At 44.4% G+C, this 20,845-nt stretch overlaps 1 protein-coding gene and 1 non-coding gene across 3 annotated transcripts in view; one reads left to right on the top strand and one right to left on the bottom strand.

Annotated features, from left to right (window-relative positions):
- Window positions 1-373: 373 nt before the first annotated feature.
- On the top strand, window positions 374-445 carry trnaq-cug (transfer RNA glutamine (anticodon CUG)). Its single transcript has one exon. It is a non-coding gene; the product is annotated as a tRNA-Gln (tRNA).
- An 11,309-nt stretch (window positions 446-11,754) lies between these two features.
- The window catches only part of zbtb8os (zinc finger and BTB domain containing 8 opposite strand), a 47,360-nt gene continuing 38,269 nt past the window's right edge, over window positions 11,755-20,845 (bottom strand). Inside the window, exons 4-7 of one of the 2 annotated variants that reach the window (XM_072500426.1) lie at window positions 18,055-18,137; window positions 14,477-14,529; window positions 13,092-13,128; window positions 11,755-13,008 (exon numbers count right to left, since the gene is read on the bottom strand). In XM_072500426.1, the coding sequence (XP_072356527.1) occupies window positions 12,916-13,008; window positions 13,092-13,128; window positions 14,477-14,529; window positions 18,055-18,137 (266 nt within the window). In that variant the 3' untranslated portion in view covers window positions 11,755-12,915. The remainder of the gene's footprint in view (window positions 13,009-13,091; window positions 13,129-14,476; window positions 14,530-18,054; window positions 18,138-20,845) is intronic. The other variant, XM_072500431.1, reaches the window with a different exon arrangement.

Genomic DNA, 20,845 nt, shown 5'->3' with positions numbered 1-20,845 from the left:
TTATACCTGTGTTCTCAGAGCATTAGAATTGATCGATCTACTTCCAAACTATCGATACCTGCGCTCCCAGAGTATTATAATTATTCCCAGCGCTCCCTCACTTGTGGTCTCATTGAACTTCAGTTCGGCTCACCAACTCTAGGGGGCAGTGGTTCTGCCGGTGTCCGGTGAAGGTACCGCGGCCTCGGGCGCTCCGGACCCCGGTCCCGGGCTAGGATCGGGGGGGGGGGGGGGGGGTTAGCCGGCCGTGGGTGCAACTCCTTGCCCTCCATACCCTACGATTTTGCTGCATTTCGACCATTGAAAACAGATCCATGACACATCCGCTGCAATGTTGGTCCCTGTTATAGTGGAAAGCTGCCATTTTCTGTACGGTTCCATGGTGTAATGGTTAGCACTCTGGACTCTGAATCCAGCGATCCGAGTTCAAATCTCGGTGGAACCTTAGTTTTTTAAAAATGTCATTCCCAGCATGTTAGTGCAATAAGTCTTGAAAAAACCCTACAAACTAGGTTTAATGTAATTCAACACGGCATTAGGTATAAGTAAGAGGTTTTTGGGAAAGGTCATTAAGAGTCTTCACAGAGAAAATAGACAAATTGACCCCAGTGCCAGAAGGGTAACAACCAGAGTGCACAGATTTAAAGTGATTGGTAAAAGAATCAAAAGTAACACGAGGAAAATCTTTCTGATGTAGTCCGTGGATATGATCTAGAACAATCATTTTCAAAGTCAGGGTCGCGATGCAGGTGGGCCGTGGGCGGGTGTGGGGAGGGTTGCGGAGCCATCCATCGCGGCTTTTAAAAATGACGGCTGTGACCGGCTTTAAAAATGACGGCTGCGGCGGGCTTTCAAAATGTGCGCATACGTGCCCGCTCATCAGTGCGCATGCCGGGAGCCCAGCGAGAAACACCGCCTCCTCCTGACTTCAGCACACTGACCCAGCAGAAGATTTTAAAAAAATTCAATGCAGACTTCTCACCTGAAGCGATGGCAGAGAACAAGTCACGAGCCCCAAACACTGACGTCAAATGCTCTGAGCGCGATTCCACCATTTTGTCAGCAGCAAACAAGCAACAGGACAGTAAAATGTAAAACGGATCGTATTGTAATAAGGAAGAGAGCTCCAGAGACACAAACAGGCCAGGATCTCACAACTAAACCTGCTGGAGAGAGTGGCTCAGGAGAATCCACAGCAGGACAAAGCAGTGGTGGTGTGAGCTCCAGGGCCTCTGATAAACAACCTATACAGAAATGTAACGTTGAATGACAAAACAAGTGAGAAGGTAAGCGAAAATGGTGGGTTGCGAATGGTTGGTCAGCCAGCATGGGTTGCGACAGTCGGCCGGCGTGGGTCCCGAAGGTTGGCCGGTTGGTAAAAATGGATACCCGGAAAAAAAGTTTGAAAAATACTAATCTAGAACATACGGCCTGGAATGGTGCTGAAGGCAGGTTCAGATTGCGGCTTTCGAAAGAGAATTGAAATGCACCTGAATTAGTGAAATTTGCAGGGTGCTGGGAAAGGGTGGGGGAGTGAAAGTGATCAGAATGTGAATTAAGTTTTGCATAAAAGACCATAATAAATTGCCCTTTAGTGTCCTAAAATGTGCAGGTTAGGTGGATTGGCCATGATCAATCCGCAGGGCTGCAGGAATACGGCAGAGGAATGGGTCTAGCAAGGGTGCACTTTTGGAGGATCGGTTCAGACTTGATGGGCCTTCTTCTGCACTGTAGGGATTCTATGGTTGCATAGGATATTTCACTGACTCATTCCATCTTGCTAATAACTCCTTTGGTTTAATCCTTCAAGCCCTTGACAACAACTTAGTGTCTTCAACATAATGAAACACACTTCACGTGAAAGTTAATAAAATATGACACTGAGCCTTGTGAGGAGATATGAAGGCAGATGGCCAAAAGCTTGGTCAAAGAGGCAGGTTTTAGGAGGAAAAACAGAGGGGTTTAAGGAAGGAATTCCAGAGTTTAGGGCTTCAGAAGCTGAAAGTACAGTCACCAATGGTGGAGCAATTAAAATCAGGGCCTCTTGAGAGAATTAGAGGAGCGTAGATATCTCGGACTCACTGGTACACCAAGTCCATCAGCCTGTTTCCTTAGTACAATTGCAAACTCCATACCCTCATGGTTCAAAAGACTGGCATGTATTTTTTTACAATTCATTTATAGGATATGGGCATCGCTGGTTAGGCCAACATTTATTGCCCATCCCGAGTTGCCCTTCAGAAAGTCGTGGTGAATTGCCTTCTTGTTCCACTGCAGTCCTTCAGGTGTGGGTACACCCACTGTATTGTTAGGGAGAAAGTTTCAGGATGTTGCCCCAGTGACTTTGAAGGAATCGTGATATGTTTCCAAGTCAGGGTGGTGAGTGACTTGGAGGGGAACCTCTAGTTGGTGGGGTTCCCAGGTATCTGCTATTTTTGTCTTTCTAGATGATAGCGGTCGTGGGTTTGGAAGGTGCTGTCTCAGGAACCTTGGTGAGTTACGGCAGTGCATCTTGTAGATGGTACACACGGCTGCCACTGTTCATCAGTGGTGGACGGTTTGAATGTTTGTGGAAGGGGAGCAATCAAGCAGGCTGCATTGTCCTGGATGGTGTCGAGATTCTTGAGTGTTGTTGGAGCTGCACTCATCCAGGCAAGCAGAGAGTATTCAATTATACTCCTGACCGCCTTGTAGATGATGGACAGGCTTTGGGGGGTCAGGAGGTGAGTTTCTCGCCATAGGATCCCTAACCTTTAACCTACCCTGGTAGCCACAGTATTAATGTGGCTAGTCTAGTTCAGTTTCTGATCAATGGTAACCCCCAGGATGTTGATTGTGGGGAATTCAGCGATGGTAATGCCATTGAATGCCAATGGGCGGTAGTTAAATCGTCTCTTGTAGAGATGGTCATTGCCTGGCATTTGTGTGGCACAAATGTAACTTACCACTTGTCAGCCCAAGACTGGATATTGTGTAGGCCTTACTGCATTTGTACATGGACTGCTTCATTATCTGAGGGGACGCGAATGGTGCTGAACATTGTGCAATCACCTGCAAAGATTCCCACTTTTGACCTTATAATGGAAGGGAAGTCATTGATGAAGCAACTGAAGATGGTTTGGCCTAGGACAGTACCCTGAGAAACTCCTGCAGTGATGTCCCTGAGCTGAGATGATTGACCTCCAACCACCACAACCACTTTCCCTTGTGCCTGGTATGATTCCAACCAGCACAGAGTTTCCACCTTGATTTCCATTGACTCCAGTTTAGCTAGGGCTCCTTGATGCCATACTCGGTCAAATGCTGCCTTGATGTCGAGGACAGTCACTCTCACCTCACCTCTGGCATTCAGCTCTTTTGTCCATGTTTGAACCAAGGCTGTAATGAATTCAGGAGCTGAGTGACCTTGGCAAAACCCAAACTGAGCATCCATGAGCAGGTTATTGCTGAGTAAGTGCCGCTTGATAGTACTGTTGATAGCTCCTTTCATCACTTTGCTGATGATGGAGAGTAGACTGATAGGGCAGTAATTGGCTGGGTTGGACTTGCCGTTTCTTGTGTACAGGACACATGCCCCACATGACTGGTTTTGCTATATTCTCTCTGATCTGGCTTGACCAACTCAAATATACCACATACTACATTAAATCCAATACTTAATTCTACTTCAGATTATATTTGAAGGTAGACTCAGACTCCACCTCTCAACAAAAAGCCCCTCTCTATCATTACTACCAGTAGTTTAGTTTCTAAGAATGATATCATCTCCCTATCTCCTCCTTTACAATCTATCTTAAAACTTATGTCTTTCACCCTATTTAGGATAATTTATCCCAACATCTTTGACTTGGTCTCAATATCCTTCCTTCATTCCAATTTTGATCCCATATGACGTCATCCCAACTTTTACTGGGTTCCTCCCAATTTTAAAATTCTCATTCTAGCACTCAAACCCTGCATTGGTTTGCACCTCAAATGTTTCAGCCTCCTCAAGCCTGACAAACCTCCAAGAACTCTTCCTCCCACCTACTACTGTCTTGAGCACACCCATGATTGGTAGTCTTGTCTTCGGCCATCTAGACAGGCCCCAGCTCTGGGATTCCAATCCCAAACCTCTCCATCTCTATCCCCTCCTATACAACTATACAATCTATCTTAAAACTCATGTCATTTACCACATTTAGGGTAATTTGTCCCAACATCTTTGACTTGGTGTCAACCTTGATCTCATTATGTTCTTGACAAGCACCTTGGAATAATTTCCTATGTTACAGACTGTGTTCAAATTCCATAGGTGCTGATGTAGTCAAAAATTGCAAACCAGTTTGTAAAAATACAAAATATAGCTGTTATAAATTTAAATGTTTCTGCAGTATATTTAACATATTTCATTTAAGAAAAGCTAATAAAATCATAAATGCTGATGGAACTTCAGTTATCTTGATAGACTGGGAAATCTGGGTGTGTCATCCCAGGAGGGGTTTGGACAGAGTCCATATTTAGAGATGCTGTTCCCATTTGAAGTAAGGTTGAGAATCAGAGGATACTGATTTAAGGTGATTGATTATTTTGCCAATAGGAGGAAAAGCTTAATGTCCTAATCTGGAATGCAAAGCCTGATGCAGATTCAGCACCCAAGGGGGAAATAATCTTGCAGCATTATAGGAAAAGTGGGAGAGCAGAGTTGTTCTGCAGAAATCCATCACAGACACAATGGGCTGAATGGCCTCCTTCTGTGCTGTAACCATTTTATAATAAGCCGATTTCTGCAATCATCTTGCTGACGAATCAGGCACATATTCCTGGAATACTACTGCCATCTCTAGGCTGTTAAAGGAATTGCTTTATATTTACATACACATTTCTCCCATTTACTGGTGTCATAAACTCTGAAGCTTATCTCTATACTGAAGAAAATATGCTATCGCTGAATAATTAAGTACTGCAAAGACCAAAGACATTGGGCTGGATTTTTATTCCCTCATGGGAGTGGGAACAAATGAGCAGGTGAGAACTTTGTGCCGCAGACAGCATGTCGGTTCCCCAAATCCATGCCATTCCTGAACCATTCTCCCAGATATGGGATTGTGGGGGAAGCTAGCAGTGCTACCTGCCCACAAGTGGTGGGTAGCCAATTGAACAGTTTCAAAACCCATTAAGACCTATTACATCACGCAACACGGTAGCATTGTGGATAGCACAATTGCTTCACAGCTCCAGGGTCCCAGGTTCGATTCCCGGCTTGGGTCACTGTCTGTGCGGAGTCTGCACGTCCTCCCCGTGTGTGCGTGGGTTTCCTCCCATAGTCCAAAGACTTGCAGGTTAGGTGGATTGGCCGTGATAAATTGCCCTTAGTGTTGGGTGGGGTTACTGGGTTATGGGGATAGGGTGGAAGTGTTGACCTTGGGTAGGGTGCTCTTTCCAAGAGCCGGTGCAGACTCGATGGGCCGAATGGCCTCCTTCTGCACTGTAAATTCTATGATTAAAGCCTATTACATACATACATACGAATTAGGGTTGGGTTGTTATATGCTGATTGGGATTTTCCACTTGTCCTCCAGGTCTGCGGGGGCGGTGGGGATATGTTGGTTGCCTGGATGTGACTTTCTAACAGCAGACCATGGGCCACTGCAGGATTAGAGTTTCTGCCTGCCTGGGCCAGCAGCAGCTGCAGGCTGCCTTATGGAGTGGTTTCTCAATCCCGCCCCCCTGCTGTGGGCTAACTGCAGTGGCCTTTTATTTTTAATGGGAAAATGTTAGAGGCACCTCCATTTTGGGGTGCCTTCTCCCTCACTTGGCATTCCATTGCTGCTTTCAATCAAACAGTGGCATAGTGGTTTTGTCGCTGGACTAGTAAACCAGAGTCCCAGGATAATGATCTGGGGACCCGGGTTCGAATCCCATAACGGTAGGTGATGGAATTTAAACTCAATAAAATATCTAGAATTAAAAGTCTAATGATGACCATAAAACCAATGTTGATTGTCATAAAAACCCATCTGGTTCACTAATTGTCTGGTTCATAGGGCAGCACGGTAGCATTGTGGATAGCACAATTGCTTCACAGCTCCAGGGTCCCAGGTTCGATTCCGGCTTGGGTCACTGTCTGTGCGGAGTCTGCACATTCTCCCCGTGTGTGCGTGGGTTTCCGCCGGGTGCTCCGGTTTCCTCCCATTGTCCAAAGATGTGCGGCTTAGGTGGATTGGCTATGCTAAATTGCCCCTCGTGTCCAAAATTAGGGGCTGTTTAGCACAGGGCTAAATCGCTGGCTTTGATAGTAGACGAAGGCAGCCAGCAGCACGGTTCAATTCCCGCACCAGCCTTCCCGAACAGGCGCCGGAATGTGGCGAACTAGGGACTTTTCACAGTAACTTCATTTGAAGCCTACTTGTGACAATAAGCAATTTTCATTTCATTTCAAAATTGCACTTAGTGTTGGGTTGGGTTATGGGGATAGGGTGGAGGTGTGCGGTTGGGTAGGGTGCTCTTTCAGGGGGCTGGTGCGGACTCCTTCTGCACTGTAAATTCTATGATAAAAACAGCAGTGTGGTTGACTCTTAAATGCCCTCTGAAATTGCCTCGCAATCCACCCAGTTGTATTCAATCGCTATGAAAACACAAAAAAAGGAACAAAACCGGACGGACCACCCGGCATCAGACCAGGCACCGGAAACAACAACGGAAACCCAGCCCCGTCTACCAAAGTTGGGAGAGCTGTCTCACAGACTAGTTAACAGCCCATCGTCATACTCACAGAATCATACCTTACAGACAATGTCCCAGACACCACCATCACCATTCCTGGGTATGTCCTGTCTCACTGGCAGGACAGATCCAGCAGAGGTGGCAGCACAGTTGTATACAGTCAGGGGGGAGTTGCCCTGGGAGTCGTCAACATCGACTCTGGACCCCATGAAGTCTCAAGGCTTCAGGTTAAACATGGGCAAGGAAACCTCCTGCTGATTACCATGTACCAACCACCATCAGCTGATGAATCAGTACTCCTCCATGTTGAACACCACTTGGAGGAAGCACTGAGGGAGGCAAGGGTGCAGAATATGGTCTGGGTGGGGATTTCAATGTCCATCACCAAGAGTGGCTCAGTAGTACCACCACAGACCGAGATTGCCGGGTTGTAAAGGACGTAGCTGCTAGACTGGGACTGCAGCAGGTGGTGAGGGAACCAACAAGAGGGAAAAATATACTTGACCTCATCCTCACCAATCTGCCTGCTAGATAAGTGACCACCGCACAGTCCTTGTGGAGACAAAGTCCCATCTTCAGATTGAAGATTCCTTCCATCGTGTTGTGTGGCATTTCCACCGACTTCGAACAGATCTAGCAACTCAAGACTGGGCATCCGTGAGGCACTGTGGACTATCAGTAGCAGCAGAATTGGACTCAACCACAATCTGCAACCTCATGGCCAGGCATATTCCCCATTCTACCATTACCGCTAAGCCAGGGGATCAACCCTGGTTCAATGAAGCGTGGAGATCACGCCAGGAGCAACATTAGGCATACCGGAAAATGAGGTGTCAACCTGGTGAAGATACAACCCAGGACTACTTGTGTGTCAAACAGCATAAGCAGCAAGTAATAGACAGAGCTAAGCGATTCCACAACAAACGCATCAGATCGAAGCTCTGTAGTCCTGCCACATCCAGCCATGAATGGTGGTAGACAATTAAACAACTCACTGGAGGCTCCACAAATATCTCCATCCTCAATGATGGAGGAGCCCAGCACTTATGTGCAAAAGACAATGCGGAGGCAATTGCAACAATCTTCAGCCAGAAGTGCCGAGTGGATGATCTATCTCTGTCTCCTCCGGAGGTCCCCAACACCACAGATGTCAGTCTTCAGCCGATACGATTCACTCCACGTGACATCAAGAAACAGCTGAAGGCCCTGGATACTGCAAAGGCTATGGGCTCTGACAATATCACGGCAATAGTACTGAAGACTTGTGCTCCAGAACTTGCCGCACCCCTAGCCAAGTTATTCCAGTACAGCGACAACACTGGCATCTACCCGCCCATGTGGAAAATTGCCTAGCTGTGTCCTCTACACAAGAAACAGGACAAATCCAACCCAGCCAATTACCACCCTATCAGTCTACTGTCCATCAAGGTGATGGAAGGAGTCATCGACAGTGCTATCAAGCGGCACTTAAGCAGCAATATCCTGCTCGTGGACACTCAGTTTGGGTTCCGCTAGGGTCACTCAGCTCCTGACCTCATTACAGCCTTTGTTCAAACCTGGACAAAAGAGCTGAATGCCAGAGGTGAGGGGAGAGTGACTGCCTTTGACACCAAGGCAGCATTTGACAGAGTATGGCATCAATGGGAATCAGGGGGAAAACTGTTGGTTGGAGTCATACCTGGCACAAGGAAAGATGGTTGTGGTAGTTGGAGGTTAATCATCTCAGCTCCAGGACATTACTGCAGGATTTGATGTGATTTGATTTATTACTGTCACATGTATTAGTATACAGTGAAAAGTATTGTTTCTTGCATGCTGTACAAACAATGCATACCGTACATAGGGAAGGAAGGAGGGACTGCAGAATATAATGTCTAAATCTGTAAGTAATTGAATAAGAACACTGTTAGAGAGTTTAAAAGAGTTAGAATGAAGTTTTAGAAGCATAGAATGAGAGTAAAAGATAGAATTAGAGGGTATGCTGGGCACAGCTTGCAAGAAGTCGCCTCGTTCCGGCGCCATCTTTCTTTCAGATGCTTGTACAATTAGTTCCTCAGGGTAGCATCCTAGGCCCAACCATCTTCAGCTGCTTCATCAATGACCTCCCTTCTATCATAAGGTCAGAAGTGGGGATGTTTGCGGATGACTGCACAATGTTCAGCACCATTCGAGACTTCTCAGATAATGATGCGGCCCATGTCCCAATGCAGCAAGATCCGGACAATATCCAGCCTTGGGCTGACAAATGGCAAGTTACATTCGCAGCACACAAATGCCAGGCAATGACAGTATCTACAGAGACAGGATCTAACCACCACCCCATGACATTTAATGACATTACCATCGCTGAATCTCCCACAATCAACACCCAGGGGCTAACCATTGATCAGAAACTGAATTGGACTAGCCACATTAATACTGTGGCTACTAGGGCAGGTTAAAGGGTGGAATCCAATGGTGAGTAACTCACCTCCTGGCCCGCCAAAGCCTGTCCACAATCTACAAGGCACAAGTCAGGGGTGTAATGGAATGCTCACCACTTGCCTGGATGAGTGCAGCTCCAACAACACACAAGAAGCTCGACACCATCCAGGACAAAGCAGCCGGCTTGGTTGCTTCCCCTTCTACAGACATTAAAACCCTCCACCACAGGTGAACCATGCAGCAATTACAAGATGTACCGCAGTCACTCACCAAGGTTCCTCAAACAGCACCTTCCAAACCCACGACCACTACCATCCAGAAGAACAAGGGCAGCAGATATCTGGGAACCCCACTAACTAGAGGATCCCCCCAAGTCACTCACCACCCTGACTTGGAAATATATCGCCATTCCTTCGCTGACGCTCGGGCAACATCTGGAACTCCCTCCCTAACAGCACAGTGGGTGTACCTACACCTGAAGGACTGCATTGGTTCAAGAAGGTAACTCACCACCACCTTCTGAAGAGCAGTTAGGGCTGGGCAATAAATGCTGGGCTAACCACGACGCTCACATCCCGTAAATGAATAAAAAAGATTGGCCTCCAATATAGAGCCCACTTGACTTACCTTATTGAAAGATGAGCCTCCCCTCTGGCCATTATTAAATTAATCCGGGACAAATCACCAGTGAGTGCCTGTTCCCTTCACAGTGCGGGCATCTGACCTCCTATTTCAACCTGACAACAGTGATCTGAAGCCTGCAGGAAAATCCTTATAATCTTCAGCCACTCCTGCAAGCTCCATGCCCCAGTTCCAAATCCATCTCACTTCCTTGTAACTGACTGATGCAGAACAATATTTTCTTTCAACTAAAAATCAATTGAAAATAAGAGGAGGCAGCCATTTGGCCTTTCAAGCCTGCTCCCACCATTCATTCTGATCATCCAACTCAATAACATCTTCGTACCTTAAGGCTTGTCTTGTCCCGTTCCTGCTATTTTTCACTGCGGCCCTGTTTCATCTCTGCCCATCACTTTTCTTATACCCGTCTTTTGTTCTTATCCTTGATTTCTCCTCTTCTACTTGCATAGGTTCCCATCCCCCTACCATTTTGGTTTTCATCCTTTTATTTTAGTTTACACCTTCCCCATTTTAGCAAACACTGCCTCGGTTAGCCCCGGTCCTGCCCTGGTGTAACCTGTCCTGCTTGTTTTGGTTCCACCTCCCTCAGAACTGGTCTCAATGCCCCAGGAATCTGAAACCCTCACACCATCTCTTCAGCCACGTCTTCATCTGATATATCCTGCTATTTCTACTCTGACTAGCACTTGTATTAATCCTGACATCATTACCTTTGAGGTCCTACCTTTCAACTTACTTACTATGTTCTGCATTTAGGACTTCATCCCTTTTTTAAAACCTATAGTTTGCACCACGGTCACTGGCTGTTTACCCTCCCCCTCCAGAACATCCTGCAGCCACTTGGAGACATCTTTTTAAAAAAACATTTAGAATACCCAATTCATTTTTTCCAATTAAGGGGCAATTTAGCGTGGCCAATCCACCTACCCTGCACATCTTTGGGTTGCGGGGGCGAAACCCACACAGACACAGGGAGAATGTGCAAACTCCACACGGACAGTGACCCAGGGCTGGGGTTTGAACTCGGGTCCTCAGCGCCGCAGTCCCAGTGCTAAACACTACGCCACCATGCTAAGCCCCACTTGGAGACATCTTTGACCCGAGCACCAGGGAGGCAATATACTACTCTGAAGTCTCATTTGTGGCCACAGAAACGCCTATTTGCTCCCCTTACAACTGAATTCCCTATAACTATTGCAGTCCACGCCTGCCTAATCCTCTTGCTTTGCCTGGTGGTCATCCATTCCCTTCCTGCCTGTGGACTCACATATCGAGAGGTGGTCACGTGCTATCGGTGATAGTATTAAACGCTTGTATTTACATTGTGCCTTTACATTGTGCCTCAGGATAGGGGGCCAGCGAATCACACGCACATGTTTTGGGGTTGTGAAAAATTGGGAAGATTATGGGCGGGAGCGTTCACGGTCTTAGCCAGGGTAGTGGAGGACGAGGCGATATTTGGAGTTTCAGAGAAGCCGGAGCTCATGGAGAGGAGGAAGGCCAATGTCGTGGCCTTCGCCTCTCTGATTGCACGGCGACGAATGTTGCTGGAGTGGCGGTCGGCATCGCCACCTGGGGTAGCGACTTGGTTGGGTGACCTGTACGACTTCCTGCGGTTGGAGAAGATAAAGTATGATTTAAGGGGCTCAACAAGGGGGTTTGAGAAAAGGTGGGCGATGTTTGTGACCATGTTTGAGGAGCTGTTCGTAGCAGGGGGGTGGGGGGAGGGGAGGGAGAGGGCGAAAAAGGGGGAAAATCTGTCAGACTGTATAGTTGATTGTTGGGAAGTATGTTTCCCGCGATAGTTATTTGCTGTAACCTGTTATGATGCATGTTTGTAATAAAATACACTTAAAAGAAAATAGAAAGTGCCTTAGGATATCAAGAGCGCTGATGGATAATGGACTACCTTTGAAATGGACTAATTCATGTCAGTAAACATGACAAACAATTTGCAGGAAGAAAGATGAACGAACAAGATCATTTTTACATTACATACATATTTTAATAACTCTATTTACATTTGAAATCAAAACTTTAAAAACATTTCTAAAGCCTCGAATGATTAGTCAGCACAATTGCAGAGGCCAAATCTTTGCAGGTTGTATGAAGTAATTCAAATTAGAGTTATATTGTAAACCGCTGGTGTCAAAGAGCTTTTGTTGTTAATTTTGGCAACTGTGTTCTAAAGAAAAAAACTCAATTTTAATTTTGGATGAATAAAAGAATTAATGACACTGCCCCTTCATCCCCAATGGTTTCTTTATTGATAAATCAATCCTTGTGCATTGTACGAAGAAGGTTTTAAAGTTTCAACCTATATTTAATATTAAATGCACATAAATTTTGATAGTGATCATTAAAATCACAAATCATTGCCATTAGCATGAAATATACATTTCATTGGGGCACCACATTGCTGTTAGTTTGCACCGCCAATGGAATAATTTAGGATTCACTGGAGAGTGACATTGAGATCGCTCTGTCAGGTGTATTTCATTTCATAAGGGTTTCACATCTAATAAAAACACACTATGTGCATCTTCACTGTCAGGTGTATTTCATTTCATAAAGGTTTCACATCTAATAAAAACACACTATGCGCATCTTCAATGTGCATCTTCACCAACAATAATTGCAGCTTAGTCAATCTTCAAGCATGTCTGTCAAACACGCAATCGACGATGCCAGTCCTGTCAGCCAAAGGAAATTAAACTTTCTCACCCATTTCGAAAAGGTGAAAATTATGATAATTTAAAACCAGATGCCCCACCATATTTGCTGTTGATTGATTTGTTGCAGCGAAGCATTTTCAGTGGATGGGATATGGCACTTCATTACAGTATACCCATGTACAATTTGCTAAAATCACCCATTCTGATTACATTTCACCAAAAAAGGAAGAAAACAACAGAAAATCCAGATTTTCTACTCCCTCCTGGCATTGCAAGTTCTTTCAATATATCAAAAGGAATTCATATTACACATAAATAGAATAGACAGCCTCCAGATAATGACACATCTTATTTACACATTCTGTGACGTGTCATTTCAATAAAAAAGATAAAGGTACACTCTGTACTGTACATATTTTGAAATACACAAGAAAACCTGCAAAACATTTAAATAAAAATCAAATATCAATTATGACAAAAATTTGAGGTTTTTCGTCCTCATGAATTTGCATTGCAGAGTATGTGATAGCTTTGACTTCAGTGCCCTGTAAAAGAGAAATAGCTGGATCAATTTTGCTTGTAATTCCTCAACTTAGAAATAGTAAGAGGAAATGTGTGGTTAAAACTGAAATGTTCTAATCTTACCTGTGGATGTTTGGCAATATCAAACGCTTCTCCCCACCTTTTAGAGAAAAAAAACACCGTTGGTCAGATTTTAGGTGAGCTACAGGGCATTAACATACTTAGAAACAATTTTCTTATTCCAAACCTCCCATTAGGGAGCATACGGGGGCAGCACGGTGGCACAGTGGTTAGCCCTGCTGCCTCACAGTGCCAGAGACCCGGGTTCGATTCCAACCTTGGGCGACTGTCTGCGTGACATTTGCACACTCTTCCTGTGTCTGTGTGGGTTTCCACCAGGTTCTCCGGTTTCCTCCCACAGTCCAAAGATGTGCAGGTTAGGTGAATTGGCTATGCTAAATTGTCCCTAGGTGTGGATTTGGGGATAGGGTGGGGAATTGTGTCTAGGTGCGGTGCTCTTGCAGAGGGTTGGTGCAGACATGATGGACCGAATAGGTATTCCAGACATCTAGGGGCAAAGACTGGGAGCAAAAGACTCGAAGCATGGTGTGAGGTGACCTTGATCAGACCAGAAGGAAGCAAGCAAGGAACAGCTAGCGAGAATCACCTTTACAAAGAGGAACCAGAGGGACTCAGGGATCGGATCTGCAGCTTACCAAACCACCTTTACGGGTAGTATAGTTGAATCCGGAGTGTTTCTTGTATGTATAGTGGGTAATTTATGGGTTAACTATATTTAATAAAGTGTGTTGCATTAGATCTGTGTCCTACTTTGTTCTCCTCATAAATAAAGACACCTGGGTAAACGTTAATGAAAGAGCTGGTTGAAGTACCTGAATTAAACAGATACATTATTTTTTTAAATGGTTCTCGTCCAATCAAAATTTTCCAGCAGTGATTTAGACTGAAGCTATGCTCAAAATAATAAAACTGCTCTCATGGCTGTACCAATTAAGATAATTTCTTATTGTTGAAAATATCGCAACTTGGAATACAAAAGTATGAATAACCAACTGAACCTCAAAATGCTATCTCAACTTCTTGGTATTTTCCACTGTGTATGTTTGCTCCTGCATTCTCTTGCTGAGGAGCAAGATAGCCTAGTCTCAGAATTCTGTTGCACAAGCTGGTCACAAAGCTGTTATAGACAGGTCCATAACTCCACCTAACCCCCCACCGTAACCCACTTCTCTCACTAATAATGGAACTGCAACAGGAACTTATCACTTGAATAAATCTCAGGTTTATTAATGCTTTCTGCCAGTCAGTAAAAACTTATAATATACAATTTAAAGCTGGGGGCTGAGGAATGGAAATGGGTATTTCAGTGAAGGTGTACAAGGTCTGAGTAAGTAGTTGGGCTCAGAGATGGCCAATTCTCTAAACCTGCCAGCAGTTAAGTATATGGGTTAATATACCAAATTGTTCAAGTTAATTACCATACGTACCCGATTGATCGAATTTTATAATTAACTCTATCCAAATAAATCACTTTCATCTCCTAAAAAAGAAAACCAAGTTAGAATAGCAACTTTAAAAATATTAACAGGCATTAGAAATAAAAAATTCCTGATGAGCTGTTGTAAGCTTGTTGTTGAAATTTGATACTAGTTTGGACCAAATAGTAGCACCACAGTGATTTTGTGGCTGGTTGAATTGTTTGGTCAGCCAAAATGCTCCAAACTGAAAACAGAATTTAAAAAAATAAATTTAGAATTCCGGTAACTCCTTTGATGGTTAAGTTGATCAAAGCAGCAGCTAGGTCAAGAAGATTTCAAATCACAGCTGCAGCCGATATTGAATTCCCTAATCGCAAAGGCACCACAGAGTTGTTCAAGTCCTAAAGGATGTAGCTGGAAGACTTGGTCTGCGGCGGTTGGTGAGGGAAACATGAAGGAAAAATATACTTGACTTCAGTTAGGTATAGCACTAAGGGGATCAAAGTCTAAGGGGGGGAAAGTGGGATTACGCTACTGAGTTGGATGATCAGCCAATGAATGGTGGAGCAGGCTCGAAGGGCCAAATGGGCTCCTCCCTCCATTTCTTATATTTCATCCTCACCAACCTGCCTGCTGCAGATGCACCCATCCATGACATTATCGGTATAAGTGACCAATGCACAGTCCTTGTGGAGACAAAATCCCATTTTTGCATTGAGGATATCCTCCATCATGTTGGGTGGCACAACCACCTTGCTAACTGGGATAGATTCAGAACAGATCTAGCAACTCAAAACTGGGCATCCATGAGGCACTGTAGGCCTTCAACTGCAGCAGAATTGCACTCAGCCACAATCTGTAACCTAATGGCCTGGCATATCCCCCTCTCTACAACAGTCACCAAACCAGGGGATCAACCTGGTTGGAAGACTGCAGGAGGCCATGCCTGGAGCAACACTAGGCATACCTAAAAAGTCAACCTGGTGAAGCTACTTGTGTACCCAACTAAATAAGCAGAAAGTGAGAGAGCTAAGCAATTCCACAAGCAAAGGACCAGTTCTTAATTCTGCAGCCCTGTCATGTCCAGTCGTGAATGGTGGTGGAGAATTAAACAGCTCACTGGAGGAGGCAACTCCACAAATATCCCCATCCTCAATGATGGAGGAGCCCAGCACATCAGTGCAAAAGTCAAGGCTGGTGCATTTGCAATAAGTGGATGATCCATCTCGGGTCCCCAGCATCACAGATGCCAGTCTTCAGCCACTTTGATTCAGTCCCCATGGTATCTAGAAACAGCTCTGATGGCACTGGATACTGCAAAGGTAATGGGCCCAGACAATATTCTGGCAATAGTACTGTAGACTTGCTCCAGAATTTGCCGTTCTCCAACCAAGCTATTCCAGTACATCTACAACACTGGCATCTACCCGGCAATGTGGAAAATTGCCCTGTACACAAAAAGCAGGACAAATCCAACCCGGCCAATTACTGCCATATCAGTCCACTCTTTAGCATCAGAAAGGTGATTGATGGTATCATCAACAGTGCCATCAAGCAGCACTTCTTCAGCAATAATCTGCTCAGACGCTCAGTTTGGGTTACATCAATGTCCCTCAGCTCCTGACCTCACAGCTTTGATTCAAACATGGACAAAAGAGCTAAACTCCAGAGGCAAGGTGAAAGTGACTGCCCTTAATATCAAGACCGCATTTGACCAAGTGTGGCATCAAGGAGCCCTAGCAAAACTGGAATCAATGGGAAAATACTGCTGGTTGGAGTCATACCTGGCACAAAGGATGATTGTGGTTTGAGGTCAAACATCTCAATTCCAGGATGTCACAACAGGAGTTCCTCAGGTTAGCGTCCTAGGCAGGGCAGCACGGTGGAGTAATGATTAGCACTGCTGCCTCATGGCGCCGAGGTCCCAGGTTCCATCCCGGCTCTGGGTCACTGTCCGTGTGGAGTTTGCATTCTCCCAGTGTTTGCGTGGGTTTTGCCCCCACAACCCAAAGATGTGCAAGGAATGTGGATTGGCCATGCTAAATTGCCCCTTAATTGGAAACAATGAATTGGGCACTCTAAATTTATTTTTAGAAAGGTTAGCACCCTAGGCCCACACTTCTTCAGCTGTTCATCAATCACCTTCCATCCATCATAAGGTCAGAACTGGGGATGTTCGCTGATGATTACACAATGTTCAGCAACATTTGCAACGCCTCAGATACTGAAGCAGTCCCAGTCCAATGCAGCAAGATTTGGATAATATCTAGACTTGGGCTGATGTCGCAAATAACATTGGCACCACAAATATACCAGGAAATTACCACCTTCACCAAGAGAGCATCTAACCACAGACCCTTGACATTATCATCACTGAATCGCCCACTCTCAACATCCTGGGGGTTATCATTGACCAGAAACTGAACTGGACTAGCCATATAAATACTGTGGCTACAAAAAAAGATCAAAGGTTAGAAATCCTGTGGCGAGTAACTCACCTCCTGACTCCGCAAAGCCTGTGTACACCACCTACAAGATGCACTGCATGAACTCACTGAGCATCCTTAGGCAGCACCTTCCAAACCCATGACTGCTACCATCGAGAAGGATAAGGGCAGCAGACACTTGGGAACATCACCTGGAAGTTGCCCTACATGTCACTCACCATCGTGACTTGGAAATATATCCCCACTGTCGCTGGGTCAAAATCCTGGAATTCCTTCCCTCACTGCACAGTGGGTGTATTTACACCACATGGACCTCAGCAGTTCAAGAAGGCAGCTCACTACCATCTTCTCAAGGGCAATCAAGAACACACTCTCTTTGCTAAGGAATCTTGCAGTACCAAGTATCTATTTCTTATGTGAATGCAGGAAGTTAAGGGGTAGTTACAACCTAACCCACATGATGGGATGATGAACGGACACCCATTTTAGACCCTGTCTGATTTTACTCTCCATCAAAATCAAAACTGAACTGATGTAAAACTGAATGAAGAATCCAATCTAGGTGTGTGTGTGTGTGTGTGTGTGTGTGTGTGTGGGGGGGGGGGGGGGGGGGGGGGGGGGGCGGATATTTAAAGTTAGCCTTAATCATTAACAGCAGGGCGTCTCCCTGAGCCTATTCTCATCCTCCCTTAACATCCATATGTGTACTTTTAATTTATTTAAGCATCCTCTTCAACAGCTGAACTATTGGATGAGCAAGACCAGTTTCCTTGGAAAGCATGTTATTATATTGGTAATCTTCGTGGAGAGGCGAGAGCGAGATTATCATCACGCCCTCTGGAACACAATCTCTAGCTATTGTAAACATGTTATCAGCAGCATGTAACATAGCGGTCAAGCCTGCTGTCACCATCACATGTAAAACCTAAGCGCGACTTGAGATAATATAATTTCATCAGCATGTTTAAAACAAGCAGGAGATACAAATTTGCAGAAATGCATTTCTTTCCCAGCACCCATCACAGGTACCTTCCAAATTTTCCAAATAATTCCTTCCCGCTGTATAAACAGCGCTTAATTTGTTCAATTCTAATGTCAATTCACATCTTTCTTATTTCCATCTTAAAACAATTCACTGACCCTTGGAATGAAAAACATTTCTGCGCTGAATTGATAGAGCCATTCGTTCATGAAATTATAGAGCAGAGACAACATGTCATGCCCTAGAAGAAAATAGACAAAACAAAAATATGAAACTTGGGTTAGAATTATGTTTGGTATTACATTTTATATCATACAAGTATGTCCAGAACCATGGACAAAGAACTAGATAAAAAACTGAATTCTGGTCACTTGGCAAGGTCAAATGATGCTCTCCCTCAAGGCAGGCAAAACAACATGTAGATTATGGAACTCAAAGTTCTAGCATAGAGCTTACACCTGAAACATTAACTTGTCTGCCACAGATACTGGTTTGACCTGTTCTGTGCTTCCAGTATTTCTCAATTTTGTTGCAAGTATAAACTTATTCAAAGACTGAGATTCAGCTGTCAGTTCACAGTGGATATCTGTCAGAAAGAGAAATCATGCCTATTCATTCAAATTGTGTTCTGAGTAACATTATTACTCATGGTTATAGAAGTTGATTTGGGACTATTTAATTACGTTAGTTAAGTTAGCTCTGTTCTCTCTCCACAGATGCTGTCAGATCTGCTGAGATTGTCCAGCATTTTCTGTTCTTGTTTCAGATTCCAGCATCCGCAGTAATTGCTTTTATCTATTTAATCAAGTTCTTTGTGAGGTCACCCATTTTGGTTGTCCATTTTGGTCGAAAAAATAGTATAGTTCTGATTATCTACATGGAAAGCAGATTCAAAATGCGTCTGGGCAGAGAGATCTGGGTGTTTTTGTTCATGAATCGTAGAAAATCAGCATGCAGGCACAGGATGTAATAAACAAGGCAAATGGAATTTTAGCGTTTATCGCAAAAAGGACTCGAGTATAAAAGAAGTGTTGTTGCAATTGTGTAGGGTGTTGGTGAGACCACATCTGCAGTAGTGTGTCCAGTTTTGGTCTCCTTCTTTGAGGAAGGATGTGGTGGCATTGGAAGCAGTCAGAGGAGATTCACCAGATTGATTCCGGGATGAAAGGGTTGACAGGAGAAGAGATTACCAGTTTGGGCTTGTACTCGCTGGAGTTTAGAAGAATGAGAGGGGATCTGATTGAGGTATTTAAAATACTAAAAGAAATTGATAAAAATAAACATAGGCCAAATGTTCCCCCTTGTGGGACAATATAGAACGAAAGGTCACAGATATAGGTTGAAAGGTGGTAGATTTAGAACTGAGATGAGGAGAATCTACTTCTGGCAGAGGGTGGTGAATTTGTGGAACTCGCTGCCCCATCGTGCGGTGGAGACTGAATCATTAAAAATGGTTTCAAGAAGGAGATAGATATATTTATGATTTTAAAAAACAGGTTAAAGGGATATGGGGAACAGGTAGGACTTGGATTTGAGACCAAGAAGCGATCAGGCATGATCTGACTGAATAGCAAACAAGCTCGAAAGGCTGAATTGCCTACTTCTGCTCCTAATTCCTATGTTCCTATGTCCTTTCTTGTTCACTATTGCTGGATCTTTACACACCAGATACCTCTGGCAATAAAATCTCAAAGGTTATCGTGTCAGGGCTTTGAAGGCATTGCAACGCAAATCAAGATCCTCACAATGCTCGAGTTATGTAACACACTGAACAGCTTTTTATATTCAAGTCTCTGGGGTATCTGAGAGAGGAAGTTTAAGAGGTCTGCAAGGCCATTCGACTCCTGTTCATTTGCCACCAATGTTGTATTTTACAGCATTTGTTGACATATTAGACTAGAATTTCTGCCACCAGATACATCTGCTGCAGCTGTAGCAATTTTCTTTGGGTAGTTGACACTAGATTGGGAATTCCAGTCTGTGGGTGGTGTGAAATGCCAGTTGCTAATCTGGAGCATTGACATTATTCCAGTGAGGGACGACTCAAACATGGGTGGAATTATCAGTGAAACTCTAAGGAAGGGGGGGGCAGTCGTTCCAAGTGGATTCAGGAATTAATCTCCAGTGGGTACAACTAAACTTACACCTGATGAAAATAGGCCCAGATTCTGTTCCAGGAATTAGAAAGGCTCTTCTGATTGCACCTGAATACCACACCAAATAACCCGCAATTCTGAGAATAAGTTTTAATTTGAATCCCCCCCCCATCAGAGGGATAGAGTCGCATTTCAACTTCTGCACCTTCAAATGAGAGGAAAGACTCTGTTGTGCCACTATAGATGCAAGTATTCACCCAGCATATTCCAAATAACTCTATATTAGGAACTACGCACACTGGTGGAAAACCATCCTACCAAACATTAGTCTCCACAAGCTGTCCATGCAATTGTTATGTCTGTTAGGACTGGGCCCGAATATTTGCAGGGAGTGCCTCAATGAACTTTAAAACTTATGAAAAGCCAATGGATAATATGCAGCCACACCATTGTTTGCCCCCCCCCCCCCCCAGAAATCTGATCACAATCTGAGTAAATGTCAAACTGATTGCATCATTCTAAGTGAGTGGGGATACACCATGGAACTGTGGAAATTAAAATATTGTTGGTCTCGGCGAAAATAAAATCATATGAGTTTGTGCCAACCATTTCAATGGGAAAGCTTGGTGTGACTCAATGGCATGACGTTATTCATCGGTTTCGCCCCATCACTTTTCTGAGCACTAGAACATTGTTATCTATGCTAGCATTATCAGTTTTCAAACATACTTTATAATCACTTGCTTTCAGTTGAAATAAATAACTAGTGGCTAGCCATTAATGATGTTGAAACGATAATAGACAGAACCATTTTGGATAGCAAAATGGGTATCCATCAAGGGTGCTTGAGACC

Source organism: Scyliorhinus torazame, chromosome 1 (assembly GCF_047496885.1).
Source record: "Scyliorhinus torazame isolate Kashiwa2021f chromosome 1, sScyTor2.1, whole genome shotgun sequence".
Taxonomy (NCBI): domain Eukaryota; kingdom Metazoa; phylum Chordata; class Chondrichthyes; order Carcharhiniformes; family Scyliorhinidae; genus Scyliorhinus; species Scyliorhinus torazame.
This window is presented reverse-complemented; position numbering and strand designations above follow the sequence as displayed.